Source organism: Branchiostoma lanceolatum, chromosome 5, assembly GCF_035083965.1.
Source record: "Branchiostoma lanceolatum isolate klBraLanc5 chromosome 5, klBraLanc5.hap2, whole genome shotgun sequence".
In the NCBI taxonomy this organism is placed as follows: domain Eukaryota; kingdom Metazoa; phylum Chordata; class Leptocardii; order Amphioxiformes; family Branchiostomatidae; genus Branchiostoma; species Branchiostoma lanceolatum.
Genome location: NC_089726.1, coordinates 14,659,174 through 14,674,238, shown reverse-complemented (window position 1 = coordinate 14,674,238; position 15,065 = coordinate 14,659,174). Strand labels below are relative to the sequence as shown.

At 41.8% G+C, this 15,065-nt stretch overlaps 1 protein-coding gene across 4 annotated transcripts in view; it reads left to right on the top strand.

Moving 5' to 3' along the window:
- LOC136435356 (inositol 1,4,5-trisphosphate receptor-like) overlaps nucleotides 1-14,675 on the top strand; it is a 95,882-nt gene extending 81,207 nt beyond the window's left edge. For 3 of the 4 annotated variants that reach the window (XM_066428792.1, XM_066428791.1, XM_066428793.1), the window contains 10 exons: nucleotides 259-381; nucleotides 831-1,003; nucleotides 2,133-2,297; nucleotides 2,755-2,944; nucleotides 3,607-3,699; nucleotides 3,792-3,952; nucleotides 4,488-4,653; nucleotides 5,573-5,733; nucleotides 6,045-6,206; nucleotides 12,163-14,675. In XM_066428792.1, the coding sequence (XP_066284889.1) occupies nucleotides 259-381; nucleotides 831-1,003; nucleotides 2,133-2,297; nucleotides 2,755-2,944; nucleotides 3,607-3,699; nucleotides 3,792-3,952; nucleotides 4,488-4,653; nucleotides 5,573-5,733; nucleotides 6,045-6,206; nucleotides 12,163-12,288 (1,520 nt within the window). In that variant the 3' untranslated portion in view covers nucleotides 12,289-14,675. Of the gene's footprint in view, nucleotides 1-258; nucleotides 382-830; nucleotides 1,004-1,439; nucleotides 1,461-2,132; nucleotides 2,298-2,754; nucleotides 2,945-3,606; nucleotides 3,700-3,791; nucleotides 3,953-4,487; nucleotides 4,654-5,572; nucleotides 5,734-6,044; nucleotides 6,207-12,162 lie in introns of all 4 variants that reach the window. The other variant, XM_066428790.1, reaches the window with a different exon arrangement.
- Nucleotides 14,676-15,065: the final 390 nt, after the last annotated feature.

Sequence of the window (15,065 nt, the reverse complement as noted above, 5' to 3'; positions counted from 1 at the left end):
TGAAATTGGACAGTGAAAATATGCTTGAATGATAGCAAGAGTGTACAAAATTGATCTGTAACACAGAATTTTATCTACATCAATTTTTCAATATCTTCAATCTATGTCTACTTGCAGGAATAGTTGGGTGGCTATTCATATTCATAAGAACCAATAGGGCTGATGGTAAAGATTTCACTGTTTGAGTTAGCCAATTAAGATGGTATCTTTGAGTTGTGTTGTTCAAATCAGCCGATGAGAGTGTTTGGTGTGTTCCAGCCAATCCCACCCTGTACTGGATCAGCGCACACATGTCCCTGTGGAGCGCTATCTCCTTCAACCTGGCAGTGCTCATCAACCTCCTCATCGCCTTCTTCTTCCCTTTCTCAGGAGGAACAGGAGGTAAGGCAAAGATATGAACATGTCTCAGGTGTATGTGTGATATATGTTTGTCTGTGTACGTGAGTGCATGTGCATGTGTATGTACATGTATATGTGTGTGTGTGTGTGTGTGTGTGAGTACGTGCGTGCATGTGTTTGTTAGAGTAGGTTTCGATCATGTATTCTTCTATAATGTGTTTTCTTTAAAGCTATAAACTTGAAAACTATAATCCCTTATCTCCAATTTAAGACGCTTTTGAAGTATGATTTTCAATTGAACTGTTACTACATGTATGTCTATTATCCTTATGGACAGAATAAGTGATTGAAATCGTATACATTTTGTATTGTATTATGTCTACTAAGTCTCATACATTAGTGAACTTGTGGAGACTTATATGGTTATAACGATATCACTGTTTTGCAATAAAAACTTCCTGACAATGGATCCAACTACTTGTGTTTTGTAGAACTTGACCCGCGGCTCTCCGGCCTGGTGTGGACTGCCATGCTGGTTTCCTTGGCAACAGTCATCACCCTGCCGAAAGCCTCGGGGATACGGACGCTGGTGGCCTCCACCATACTCAGGCTGATATTCAGTGTAGGGCTGGAACCGACCCTGTGGTTGATTGGTTGTGCAAATGTGAGTGGGCACAAAAATTCCTGCCATGCTCTGATTACAGTGTTTTATGCTGCCTTGATGCAATTATTAACTAGTGTATGTCTAGTGTTAGAGTGTTAGGAAAATTGTCTTGTTAGGCTGCTCGTAGTCAGGTTAAATTACAGAATTTATTGTTAGATACGACTTAGAAAGAAGCTAAAATCTTTAGGTTGTCAATAGCTGTGGGACTAACTGCTCACTAGTAGTGTATCCAAGCTTATGTGCTAAGCAGTTAGTCAGTGTGTTTAATAGCATCTTTCCTTGCAGGAGTGATCTTGCTGTGTTTATTGCAGTGATGTATGTCAGAGCTGATGATGCACATGTATATTTGTATTCTCTCTCACTTTTCTCACCCCAAATCAAACCCCCTTTCTGCACCCCCCACACTTCCCCCCTCCTGAACATTGGGTACCATCAGGTGGGGACTATGTGCTTCATGGTAAATGGTGTCTCCTTGCTCTCCGTGTTGGCTGTAGCTGTGCACTAGCTGCAGAGTTAATCCTCCTCTACATGTAGTTAGACCAGTACTAGGCTGCTGTATAGGATTAGCTAGTCTTCAGCTTTGTTGTCTACACACCCACAGATTTTGGATAGAAACAATTTGCTTCACTCTCTGTTTATACTGCTTCACATGTTAATTAAGTACTGTAGAGCATACCCTTTGATTGGAAATTTCCAGGGTAGTTTTCATTATTCATTATATCATGATTAAAGTTTTCAATGAAATAACGACAGCTGTTAAACTACCAAATTTACAAAATAGAAACAAGATGTACACTTAAGAGTTCTTAAGGTTGACATAAAAGTTTTTATGTTTTGGCAACTGTATATGAAAATGTTTCTCTTACAAGTATTTCATTGCCAACATGGATTCTGTAGCTTGATTTTAGAAGTTTGGTAGTCACCCTAAAATTGGAGGGGGGATGGTCATTGTGGACATCTTTGGAAGATAGTATGACTTTGGAAGATAGTATGACATTTTGGAAGATAGTATGACTATGATAGTATGATAGTATGACACACGGTACTACATGAAATTCTTCCTTCTGGGAGGTGAAATTGTTGCCCTACTACCTGTTTATGCCTTTGTGTTGTTGCTGTGTTTTACCAGGTGATAAACAAGGCAGTATTCTTGGTCAGCCTGCTGGGTAACAGAGGAACCTTCACTAAGAACCTACAGGCCATCATGGGGGATGTGGAGCTGTGGTACTACGTGGCCTACCTCATCCTCTGTGTGCTGGGCCTCACCATGCACGAGTTCTTCTACTCAGTCCTGGTAAGTCAACAGTGAAACAAAGAAGCGAGTAGAACAGTCTCCTGGCCACCGGGATTCGGACCCGCACCGAAACCGGGCAGCCAGATCACAGGCCGCACTCCTTAACCACTAGGCTAAAAGGTCTAGACCAGTTAGACTGGTCAGTTGGAGGCGCTTGTTACAACAGAAACTCGCTTGTGAAAAATAACATTATAGGCATGTATTGGACTGTGAGAAAATTGACAGTATACCCTCTGAGTTTCCAACAGCTTTATGTGATAATGCAACCATTTTCCTTGATAAAAACTCCTTACAGCTAATTGATTGTGAAAGGGTATGGTTTAGTTGTAGGGACAAATTTCTCTATACTCTCTTCTTCTACCTGTATATATATAGTACAAGTGGCCAGTGGATTGATGTAACATCTTTAAGTATATACTCATCAATAACTTGTAAACATTTGTTGCCATATTTCCAGCTACTGGATGTGGTGTACAGAGAAGAAACCCTATTGAACGTGATCCGATCAGTCACAAGGAACGGACGGTCCATTGTCCTCACGGCAGTGTTGGCCGTCATCCTCATCTACCTGTTCTCCATCATCGGCTACCTGTTCTTCGAGGATGACTTCCTAGTGGACGTCGATCCCGCACCTCACCTGATGCCAGGTGTGTACATAAACCCAAGAATGTTTTATAAGTCACCGTATCTTTTCTGTAATGCAAATACATGTGAATGTACATTAGGATTTCATCGTTTTGCATAACCGGTAAACCACCTTCAGGCATAATGCACCAGTTTTGTACGGAAAGTACAAGCTTAAGCTGCGTAAGACCAGACTGTTAGGTTTGATCCACTCACACCAGGAAGGATCCCTACTCTTTTTGATAGGTGTGGTTGGATCTTTAACGTGCACAAGGTGTGGCTCTCCTCAGACACAGAAAGAAGTCTACCTATCATACTCTATTTTAAGTGATTTAATTGTTCTTATTCAGACCTTGTTAATCATGTAATCATCATATCTGTTAGAGAAACATTTACAGATAAGGGCTAAACAAAGGGGCACACCACTTTTTATTTTATTTTTATTTTATTCAAATTGCAACGGCAATACAAGACCACCCAGGCAGCGTGGCTGATTTTGGGTGTCTGACACAGCACATACAATTACAATGTTGAAAACTACGCATATATACAAATAAGGTCACTAACGTACACAATGATTTGATAATGATGATAATAATAGAACACCACTATCCTGTTTCCCCTCCATTTCCCCTTCTCTCTGCCATGCTTCATCCTAAAGTTGCTTCCTCTGCACTGTTCTCAGCTCTTGCTGGAGGAGGCATGATGTGCACACAGGAGGGCAACTGTGAGGGTGCAGACTCGCCCATGGCAGCTATGTTTGGTTCCAATAACACAGGTAGGCTTCTTACCAAACCTTTATCTAACCTTGAAAAAAAAGAGTTCTGTTGGAAATAGATGATTCATGAAGACAATTGTGGTGTTCTACAGAGAATGCTACGGACGTGGTGCTGCCAGTGGTGGAGGAGGGGGGTGGTGATGAGAAGGAGCGTGCCTGTGACACCCTCATCATGTGCATCATCACCACCCTGAACCAGGGCCTGAGGAACGGGGGAGGCATCGGGGATGTACTCAGGAACCCTTCCAGCAAGGTAAACAGAATTAGCCAGAGATTTTACTATAATGTGACTAATGTCTGTTGCCATATTGATATCCTTAAACAGTTCAGTGAATTGCACGTCAATTAAGAGTTATCACCAATGGGACAGCAATATTGCAGACATTATTTGTTGCTAAGACAGCTATTCGTTGCTTTGACAGCATTTGATGCTCTTGAAACGAGAAGCAAGTAGAACAGTCTCCTGGCTCCCGGGGATCAAACCCGGGCCCGCCAGTCCACAGGCCTTAACCACTACTAAGGCCAAAATGTCTAGACCAGTTAGACTAGTCGAGTAGAAACAGACTCCTGGCTCCCGGGGATCGAACCCCGGCTCGCCAGTCCACAGGCCGCATGCCTTAACCACTAGGCTAAAAGGTCTAGACCAGTTAGACTGGTCAGTTGGAGGCACTTGAACCCCAATGTTACACTCTGATGAAAATTAACTCAGAGTAGTCATTGATTTGTTTGCTTGTGTCAAGAAGTCAGATTCTTTATAAAACCTCACTTATAATTCTTCCCCCCCACAGGAGTCGCTGTTTGTGTTCCGTGTGATGTATGACCTGCTCTTCTTCTTCGTCATCATCATCATCCTGCTGAACCTCATCTTCGGTATCATCATCGACACCTTCGCTGACCTGAGGAGCGAGAAGCAGCAGAAGGAAGAAATCCTGAAGAACACTTGTTTCATCTGTGGTAAGATAAGAAAGAATCAATAATTCTTGGGATTATGACCTCCATGTACGGAGGTTTGTTTTCAGTGTGTCTGTTTGTTTGCTTGTGTGTCTGTTGTTATTTAAATGTAGTGGAGTGGCTGGACACTGACAGGACGTTAAAGGTGCCCTAAGCAATACTAGGGCACTGAAAGTCACATATTCAAAATCAATCTTTTTCTGATTTCTATCCATAGTAAGTTTAGATAACACTATCCCATCGCATATCGACCATCATGGAGCAAAAATGCAATGTCGTTGTGTGGTGGGAACTCATTGAATATCTGAGCACTTGGAGGCCAGCCATCATTTCAAATCTTCGGAACATGCACGATTCTGACCGATAAGTCCCGAACGCTTCCGAAGAAATAATCACGTGGTCATGGCTCAATGTGCTTGGCATTGTGACGTCACACGACCGGAAGTTACCGAAAATTGTCGACAGAAAACGTTTACGGCTGGATTCTGGGCTGATTTTTTGGGGGACCCAATAAATGAAATACTCCTTTTGTGGCTTGCTTCTGTGCTATTTTTAAACGCCCAAAGTATGAAATAATGATGCAGATGTGCTAATATGGGGAAGTAAATGTCAATTTCAACTTCACCAAACAGAATTGTTTTCCCCAGAATATTTCAAGTTTTCCCCCTGCAATCGCTTAGGGCACCTAAAAATCTTGCATTTCCTGCTATATGCATGTCTGTTGCCTTATGAGAGCCAGTGAGAAAATGCATCTGACAGAATCAGCAAGAAATTCACAATTGAATGAAACAAGGAATTCGCAAGAAAATAAAAATATTTCACAGAGGTATGAAATCTTTGATGTCTTTTTAAGGAATTGACACACTCTCGTCCATGTTGTTTTCATCTGTGTGACTGTTATTGGAATGTTCTCCTTCTTTAGGTCTGAACAGAGCAGCTTTTGACAACAAGTCTGTGTCGTTTGATGAGCATATCAAGGAGGAACACAACATGTGGCATTACCTGTTCTTCATCGTGCTGGTCAAAGTCAAGGATCCCACCGAATTCACAGGACCTGAGAGCTACGTGTACCTCATGGTCAAGGTAAGATGAAAAATATGAAACTCTGTGCATGTTACTTTTGTAATAGGTTACTGTCCACTGTATTTAAGGTGTACAGAAAATGCGAATGGAACGAAATGGAAGGAACCGTAAGTGTGAAATGGAACGCAATATTAAAACAAACTGAAATAAAATCAATTGAAATATAAGGAAACAGCACTGTGGAAGCAGAAGTTAACGATAAATGAGTATAACCTGTAACACCCTGTATTTATGTATAGTATCATACGGCATTACCAGTATCTAACTTACCAGATGAGAGAAGTATCACTTGTCTCTGCTATCCTTCCCAGGACAAAGACCTGGACTGGTTCCCGCGGATGCGTGCCATGTCTCTGGCTGTAGACGAGGGCGACAGTGAGCAGAGTGAGCGGCAGAATCTGCAGGCACAGCTCGAGGCCACCACCAAACTGGTCACCACCCTGTCCACACAGCTGACAGAACTCAGGGATCAGGTCAGGACATTCTACTCTCACGCTTTTCACTACTGACATGAAAATGGAGGACTGGTATAGTTTTTGGCGTGTTTGTCTGTCTGTGTGTGTATCTGTGTGTGTTTCCCGATTTTTTTAGTTAGCATATAACTCAAGAGCCTCAGGATGGATTACGATGATATTTAGTACATGTATGTGGGTAGGTCTTGAAAAGACCATGGTCAAGGTCAATTTCAGCCCCCTGGTATGTGACCTTGTTTGTCAATGTCAGAGGCTTCAATAAATAATGCCGGTAATCATAATATGGCCCTTACCGTGTCAAACATTGCTAAGTGATTTACAGACTTTAAAGGCCTGGAAATGTAATATTCACCTTGAAGTTCAGCCAGTAGGAAAAAATGTTCTCAAGTCCCATATGCTGTCTGAAATGTGTGAGCTATGTCTCCTTGACTTTGAAGATTTGTTTTAGCTTTGAAGATTTCTTTCATCTGACCAAAAGCAAAGCGTTGCTTGTATTGTTCAGAAGGCATGCCCTGGACATGTTATACCCATTTGACCAGTCCTGAGATGATTGACAGCACCAGCAGGTGTTCTTCCTGAGGACTTCTGCAGTCTGACCTTGATCTAAAGGCTGTGCCCTTCAAACAAACAAGTCCTGCTAAGTGGTTTAGTGTTGCACCATTCACCATATGTAGGCAGGTGCTGCATCAGCGGGAACCAACGCTTCTAACAACATATGTGTTGACAAAGCCTACAATGCAATAACCACACTACATTAGTCAGCATATCTTAATTGATTTTCCCTTGAAGTTGAACTCTTGAAAAATGGCCACATACGATGAGAATGTAATCTTTCAAGATAAAGTAATTTCTTTTTTTTTAATTTTACATCTTTAAGAATTTAGCACCTTATGTTCCATCATTTCTCCCCATCATCATCTTGGTGACAACATTGTCGTTTTTTCCTTCATTGCTTTGAGATGAAAGCTGATTGTTGCATTCACTTCCTCAAGGTTACTTCTGCTCACCCTCACTGGCCCAGACTAGTCTAGGTACACTACTCTCTCACCTCACTTCCCTGCCCATCCTCTTCCTCCACCCCCTCTCAGTCATCCCCTCCTCCAGCCTACCAATGTGTCTGCCAGACTGTTTATGTTGTGGTGTTCCCTGGACACCCTGAATTACTGCCAGTAAAGTTGGCATGACTTCATAGACAACTCTACCCCACAGCAAGGTTTACTTTGGCTCACCAAACAGAACATAAAGTAAATGAGAGTATGGGAGATCCAATAAAATATTTCTTAAAGCTGCCCATCTTTTTGCCTGTAAAACATCATAAAGGATGCTAGATCACAAATTTTGCATAGGATTGATGTTTACACCTGCGACATTATCTTGTCTAAAACTTCAGAAGTGTTTTATGATGAACATCTGGGGGATTTTCTACTGGTTTTACATGTTTAATCCTCTCCTGTTCCCTTCTTGCTGGGCACATGACCCTATAAACTCATCAGTGTCTATCTAGCTGTGAGGATCTGTACCAGGAGCACATGTGGGGATGTAATGACCATCAAAGGGTCACCAAGGTCAGGCTGGGAGGGAGGGTGCTCTTGCCAGTACAAACATGAGTAATGCTCTCTGTGAAGTCCCTAAAAGAGGGGCAGTGGGGAAAATTTTGTTCTAAAAGTTGTGTGACATGCCTAAATATTTCATTTGAGTGGGAAGTCTGCTTTGGTCTTGAAGACCTGTTGACAAGACTTCAAGATGCAGTCCTTGGTTGGATATTTTGTCAACTTTAGAATAAGAAGAAACAAACAAAAAAATGTATTGAAATTTTACCAAGCCAGGAGCGACAGAGAGAGTGGACTAAAGCTAAAAAGGGTAGCACCCAGGCTATAGTTAATCTAGGCAGCTGCTACAAGCTGATGATACCCAACTCAATACTGGTGCAATGTTTTTTGACCCTTGCTTTTTTTCTTGACTCTCATGAAGAATAAAACCTTTTGATCTTCATATTTCAACAGTTTTAACAAGCCCCTTGGTAGTTCATTAGGGTGGAAACATCAAGTTTACTGCATGCTTCTTCTCCGGGATTAATTGGCTTGTCACCCTTGACATGCAGCATCTGGCAATGGTCGAGAATGAAAATAAGCACCCTCCAGGTGTGCTGGGGTGGCTCCCACCAAGTACAGCAGGTTGTCTCCTCTGAAAATTAACACCTGCTGTCATAGCAGGGCCGCCAGGTCTGTACTTCAGCCTGGCCTTGAAGATCAAGGCAGACTAACTGCTATGGTCAGTGTCAGCTTTCATTTATACACCTGATATTATTATAACCGTGTCCTTATGATAAAACTCTATAGCTGTTTTCTTTGTAAAATGGGTGGATGTACTCATTCATTTGGTGCAATAAGACTTTTGATATGCCATAACAGGCACAGTGATCTAACCCTTTATGATCTGGTGTTAGTTTTGTGGAGGAGATCTTATTCAATCCAGAAGTGTCCTGGGAAGTATATGTCATCCTGGTATCTGCCCTCTGCCCTGTGGTGACCATGATGAAGTGTTTGTCCGGCCAGTGTCAGCAGAAATGAGCCTGTCTGGTGTACAGACTGTGACAGAGGTGTGGAGCAGAACAAATTCGCTTTACCACCTACAAAGTTGGGGTTATGGTCACTAATTAAATTAGCACTGTTGGTAGTTGTTTGTTCCATATTGGCAGAATCCCACTGGTGTCAATTTTTTCAACAAAGATACTGTACTTACTTTCTATTTTTCTACCAAGAACTTATTACTAGTAATTCAACACTTGTTATATGCTATGAATCTGAAAGATTACAGATCACATACCTGGCATCACTGCCATAACCTTCGGCTTAGCCTTCCTTCCTGGAACTTTTCTAGCTACTTCAAAAACTTTAGAAGCCTCAAGAAGCAGAGGTCAAGATGTGATTGACTACAGACAACAGTTTTGAAGGAAGCATTTGAGAAAAAGCTGTGCTCCAACCAGGTTAAAGGCCCTCTATGTAGTTTTTGGGTGCCATAATTGAAAATATTGTTATGAATAAATCTTATCGTAAATGTTTTCACTTTCTGTTTTCACCTAAAGTTACATAGAGGGCCTTTAAGGAGGGTCTGCATGGGGGGGGTCCTGGCAACGCTTAACGGTAAATTCAGACCAGCCGATAATGCTTAACGGTAAATTCAGGCCGGCCGATAACGCTTAACGGTAAATTCAGCATTTTTAGAACATGAGATACCCCTGAAGACGACGTTTTTTTGCCACGAGTCGTCCTGATGTTGTGGCAGGAGACCTAGTACGCTATGCCATTCTCGCACGCCTGCTCCGAACGCTTTAAAGTAAATTCGGCGGCGACAGGAAATTTCATGATCACAATGACGAGCGGCGAAGGCGCGATGAAAATTTTGAAATCTTGACCCTCTGAAACGCTACTTCCTGCATTCTGAGGGGGGGGGGATTTTCCTGAAGAGTTTCAGCTTGATTTTTGAGGGGCGTCACGCCCTCCAGACCTCGCCGGAGCTGCGACATGCTCCCGGGCAAAATTCTTGACACCGCTATTTCTTGCATTTTGATGGGCAAATATTACTGGTAATTTAAGTTAAGTTAAATGATGTCTCTGTTTGTGAAAAAAATACAGACGAGTTTCAGCTTGAGTTTGGGGGGCGACGCCCTTCTGACAATATTTTTCGACGGAGGCCTGGCATGCACCCGGGGAACATTTTGAAATCTTGAACCGCGAAACACTTAATTTCCTGAATTTTGAGGAGAAAACTTTGCTGGTAGAGTGAAAAATAGAAGTGTTTCAGCTTGAAATTTTGTGGGGGGCGCCCTACCGACATATTTTTGCCGGAGCCGTGTGCTCCCTGGAGGAAATGCTTTTTCCTGCGTAACGAGGAATTACTCAATAACGCTTAACGTTGAATTCAGGATGACAAATAACGCTTAACGAGGAATTAAAACGACCAGTAACGCTTCACGAGTAATATACCGATAACGCTTAACGGTAAATTCAGGCGGCCGGTAACGATTAACGGTGAATTAAAATCGCTCGTAACGCTTCACGAAAAAGGGCATGCAGACCCTCTTTAAGATACAGTATTGTCATGTAGTTTTGAGTGCCAAAACAGGCATTCGGTGGAGAGTAGAGGTTAGCCATGTCAGCGTTACTTGGTGGTTAAGTGTTGATAGAAAGCAGCAGGAGAGATGGGGAAGATAGAGCAGGATTGTGGGTCAGAGTGGGTCATTGCCAAGTGTGACTGTACCAGGAATGATTAACTAGACTCATCAGGAAGTTTGCCCCTGCCTGGGGCTACCCTGCAGTAGAGCAGGCTTCCTGCTGGAAATAACCCTGTCGCAAATGTGATAAGGTCCAGATGCTGATACCAACAGAGCCCTAAAAACTACAACCCAATTGAGGCCGGGTACCAAATCTGGTAAACTATCTGTAAGATACTCCATCATTTAGATCAGTATAATCCGCATGAGTTGATTTTTACATGGAAGGAGTGGGTGTGATTTTGTCGATGATGAAAAGTTAGAGATAAAAGATAAAAATTGTGGAGCAAAGTTGATGATGAAAGTGGTATAACCCAAAAGTGGTAAACTCGTAAAAGGTCATACAGCATATGGGTGTGGGAGGTAGAAATATGTCACTGACAAGTGTAAGATGTCATGCATGTAGAAACAGCGAAAACACCCATCCCACTTTTAAAAGGTAGGTATATATCACAGTGCTGGGTTGCCCATAAAGTATAAAGCAAAGTGCAGCTGTAAAGTTTGCATTCCCATGAGTTGGTTCTTGATAAGCACGCCAGAGTTTACATGGAGGGAGCTACCAGACAAGCCAGGGTGTCATGTTCTGATAACCTCAGGCCCCATCCACCAACATCTTTAAAATACAGCGAGGTGTTTGGGGGATTGTTCATTACATGTCTTTCTAATAGCTAAAAGGTACTGTAAATGCATTCAAGTTTGCGTGGTTTTTATTTCGTTGTATGGAGAAAAAGGAGTGTTCCCGTTTGAAACAATTGTAACGCTACAGTCATAGGTGGGCAAAAAGTTTTGTGGTGGTTTTAAGTTTGTGCTGAAGAGTTAACCGCAAAAACCGCAAACATAAAACCACCGCGAACATTTCTGCATTTTCGGTACTAGAAACTGTCCCACACTCTCACAGATAGCTCAATGTACTATATGTGATGACTGTGAGACAAGACACCTGCTGATCAACAAAGGCAGCTGGCCAAAAGAGATAACACTCTAAAGTTCACCATGAAAATGTCTGCTGTGTTCTGTCTGATGCTGTCCTTCAATTCAAAGCCTTGGTAAGAATTAAGAGCAAAAGTCTGCAAGGATCGAACAATGGTTTCAGGGGTAAAAAAAATCGCTTTGGCTCATTTTACACAGTGATAGTACTTGGTCCACAACCACTCAGAATACCTTTCTTTTATATCAAAACTCCTTGCTGCCATGGCAATTGGCAAATAAAGTTTTCTGGCCATTTTCCCCATTTTTGCACCTCACGGAAATCAGCATACTTAATTGCGTTATCACTCAATACCTTTAAACAACCACTGTCTGAATAGACCATCAGTGTAGCTTTGTCGTAATAGCTTTGAAATTTTCAAAGAGACAGATTAAAGCTCTTGGGCAGCCTGAAAACAGTGCAATGTTTCAAGCTCCTTTACTTACTTAATCCTCTTCGCTCCCGTTGGAGCATAAGGCGCCAACGAACTCTCTCCAGCCCTTTCTGTCTTGGGCCATCCATCTGACTTCGTGCCATGTCTTTCTTGCATCCTTCATCTCTCCCTCTACAGTTTTTCTCCAGGTCCCTAGAGGCCTGCCTCTCTTTTGTTTCCCCTGAGGATTCCATTTGAGTGCAACATACGGGTGTCTGGTTTTCTTAATGCGGTTTCAAGCTTCTGACTTCTTTTTTACTCTTTGTCGTCTCTATCTTTCCAGATGACGGAGCAGAGGAAACAGAAGCAGAGGATTGGTCTGCTGGCTCCACCTGGTCTCCCACAGATCCCACCACAGTTCCAGCAACAGCCACAACAGGTCCCTCCACCTGCAGCTGCCAACCCCTGATCCTACAGCTACTGAACCACCCCTCCACAGGCCCCCCACAAACGACAATGGGGCACCCCTGCTTCAAATATTCAGTCAGGTTGTTAGTCACCATAGACTAACAGGCTAGCAATATCTTCATCACCAAAACCCTACCTCTTGTCCACTAGTATTGTGCTAAGGTACATTCATTTTGAGTCACTTTTCCAGCAGCCTACCCTTTCCAGTTTCCTACCCTACACATGCTCATCCCTAGTCAGTGACTATGGTGGTTCTCCTGATTGGTAAAGTGGATTGGACTGTTGCCAACCTAGGCACCAACAAATGATAAACTTGTTTATATAGATGATGATTTTTAGTGGGCTTACTGTCCACACTCTTGTAGATTTTAAATTAATGTGTGCAATTATTTGGGATGGAAGGAATGGTGTTATGTTTTGTTATGTTTTCTTCTTTTTTTCTTTGTTTTGTTTTTTTTTTTTTTATTGCAGAAGAGGATACATACTTCTTTGCCCATCATGTTTTTTGTCTTGTAAGGAAATCTGCGTTATGCCCACTGTTTTTATCCCACCTTAAGTAATGGACAAAAGATTCAGGTCCATATACAATAATTAATCGGCATGCAATACATACATAATCAATAGCAAATTAACGGCAATGCTTAGCTGTTAGGTTTTTTTATAGTACAGAAACAAAGTCTACCACAAAATGTAAAATGTCATCTTTTTTTCAACATTAGAAATACATTGCTTGGAAAGTAACTTACCAGTGGGCTGGATCCCAGCTTTGTGAGCCATTTTAACAACGAACTAACAGTTCGCAGGGTCAGTTGTCTTGCTGTTTCCCTAAGGTTGCTGCAAGTTCATGAAGTTTTCAGGTTGTGAATGGATCAAAGGTGCAGCAGGACTAGGTAGGTCCTGTCCATCCCTATACTGCACTGGAACTGAGCAAAGATCAAATATTTGTGGGTTCAGTGTAGTCCAGCCAAGTCCACAGTTGTGCAAATGTGGCATTTAGGTGACAAGAAGTCTGCAATAGTAGATATGTAAGAAGGCTGCACTGAAGGAAATCTGTGTCCCAGAACTGAACCTTTCAGTAGTGAAACACATGCTGCATACGTCTGAACACATATCTTGTTATTCATCATATGAGAAGTACATTGTACAATGTATCAACTAATAACTAGTTACAGAAGCTGTATATGTGTGTAGGCATTTATTAGCCTATACTGCTACTAGTAGCCTACTACTGTGTATCATATTCATGCTTGATATGCATATTCAGGTTTTAGGTTTATGTCCTTGCCCAGAGAAGGTTTGTGTTTACTGTGTATAACATGGCTACTCTCAAGTGTGATTTAGAATCGATATTGTCAGTGAAGGATGAAGATGCCATCTTTAACTTTAGATGTGAAGAATGTGGGTATACTGTGGCTGGTGCTGGGACAATAGGGCTGTCACTGATATTTCACAAGTAGCTTCACTGAAGGGAAGGTACGTATGAAGTCTGTGGGGCTCTAGATCACTGTAATACTTGTAGTCTTTAGGGCATCGTTGTGGCAAAGAAGCACCATCTATTTTTATACAGTCATGCAACTGTAGGAGATCCTTTGAGTAGGCCAAAGACGAGAAATATTCGCCTCTTATTAGTGAAACTTAGCCTTAAAGAATATTGTAATGAAGAATGTAGCAGATCATCAATGCAAAATAGGTTGAAACTTTATTTTATAGGATACCTAAGTGTAGTTTCCATTAGGGACCACTATTTAATGGCGTAGAGATTGGTCTAATCTGTCTTGGCTGTATGCCAGGTATAGTAGGTGTGTGTTAATGACTTTGGATCAGTATCTAGAGTTCTATTACTCTAGTCAATTGAATCATATTTGTATACCTGCCATGGCAATAATGTGTAGCTGTACTTTTACTGGTAGTGAACTAGTTAACAAATCAAAGATGAAGTTATTCAATAATGGGGCAAATGTGTACAGAGAATATAGTGCGTCAATTTATTCAAATGTATAACCCATAGACTTGATGTCATTTCCCAGTGATAGCTATAACAATCAAAGAAATGTTCAACAAAGTTGCTTCTTTGCTAGAACCCAATACATTGTAAACAAAATGATGGTACGTGATGAAAAAGGACTATATAACCCCAAATATTACTGTTATATTCATATCCCAGAGTCATAGTTTTGAAAATAGAGCTTATTAAATCTGTTGATATTTCTTAAAGATAGACTTTATAAAGCTGTGTATTGTGAGAGGGGAGATATGCAATGTTTTGTTCAGGAAATTGTATGATGTGGTTGCTAAATGGCAGAACTATTTTGTAAAGTTGTGATGTGGAAATGGTGGATGTTATTTGGAGATAATGTTACTGAACAAGATAAACCACTAGTTTGCATATGACCGTGTTTGTGCCTTTCATTTTAAAAATGTACTTTGAGGGTTACAGTTATGATCAGGCTAACGTCCCTGTAGCTCAAATGGTAGCAGCCTCACAGTTGAGCTCCTGGTTCCAATTGGTTGGTAACTTGAAGACCCCGGTTTAAATCCTGGGACAGGACATCTCAGTTGGAGCTGCACCCGTCTTTCAGAAGGGTCGTAGAATGAGGGTCCTGTTTTCGAGGTGGTGCCTCGAGCACGTTAATGGGGAAGGGCTAGTAAACCCTACCTGTAAAAATATACCCTGCTACAGAAACAGCAAGGAAACTTGCAGACCTATGTGCCACTAGGTACAAGGTGAACAACAGGAACAGTTATGATCATGTTGTCATGGCAATGGTTAGGGGGCCA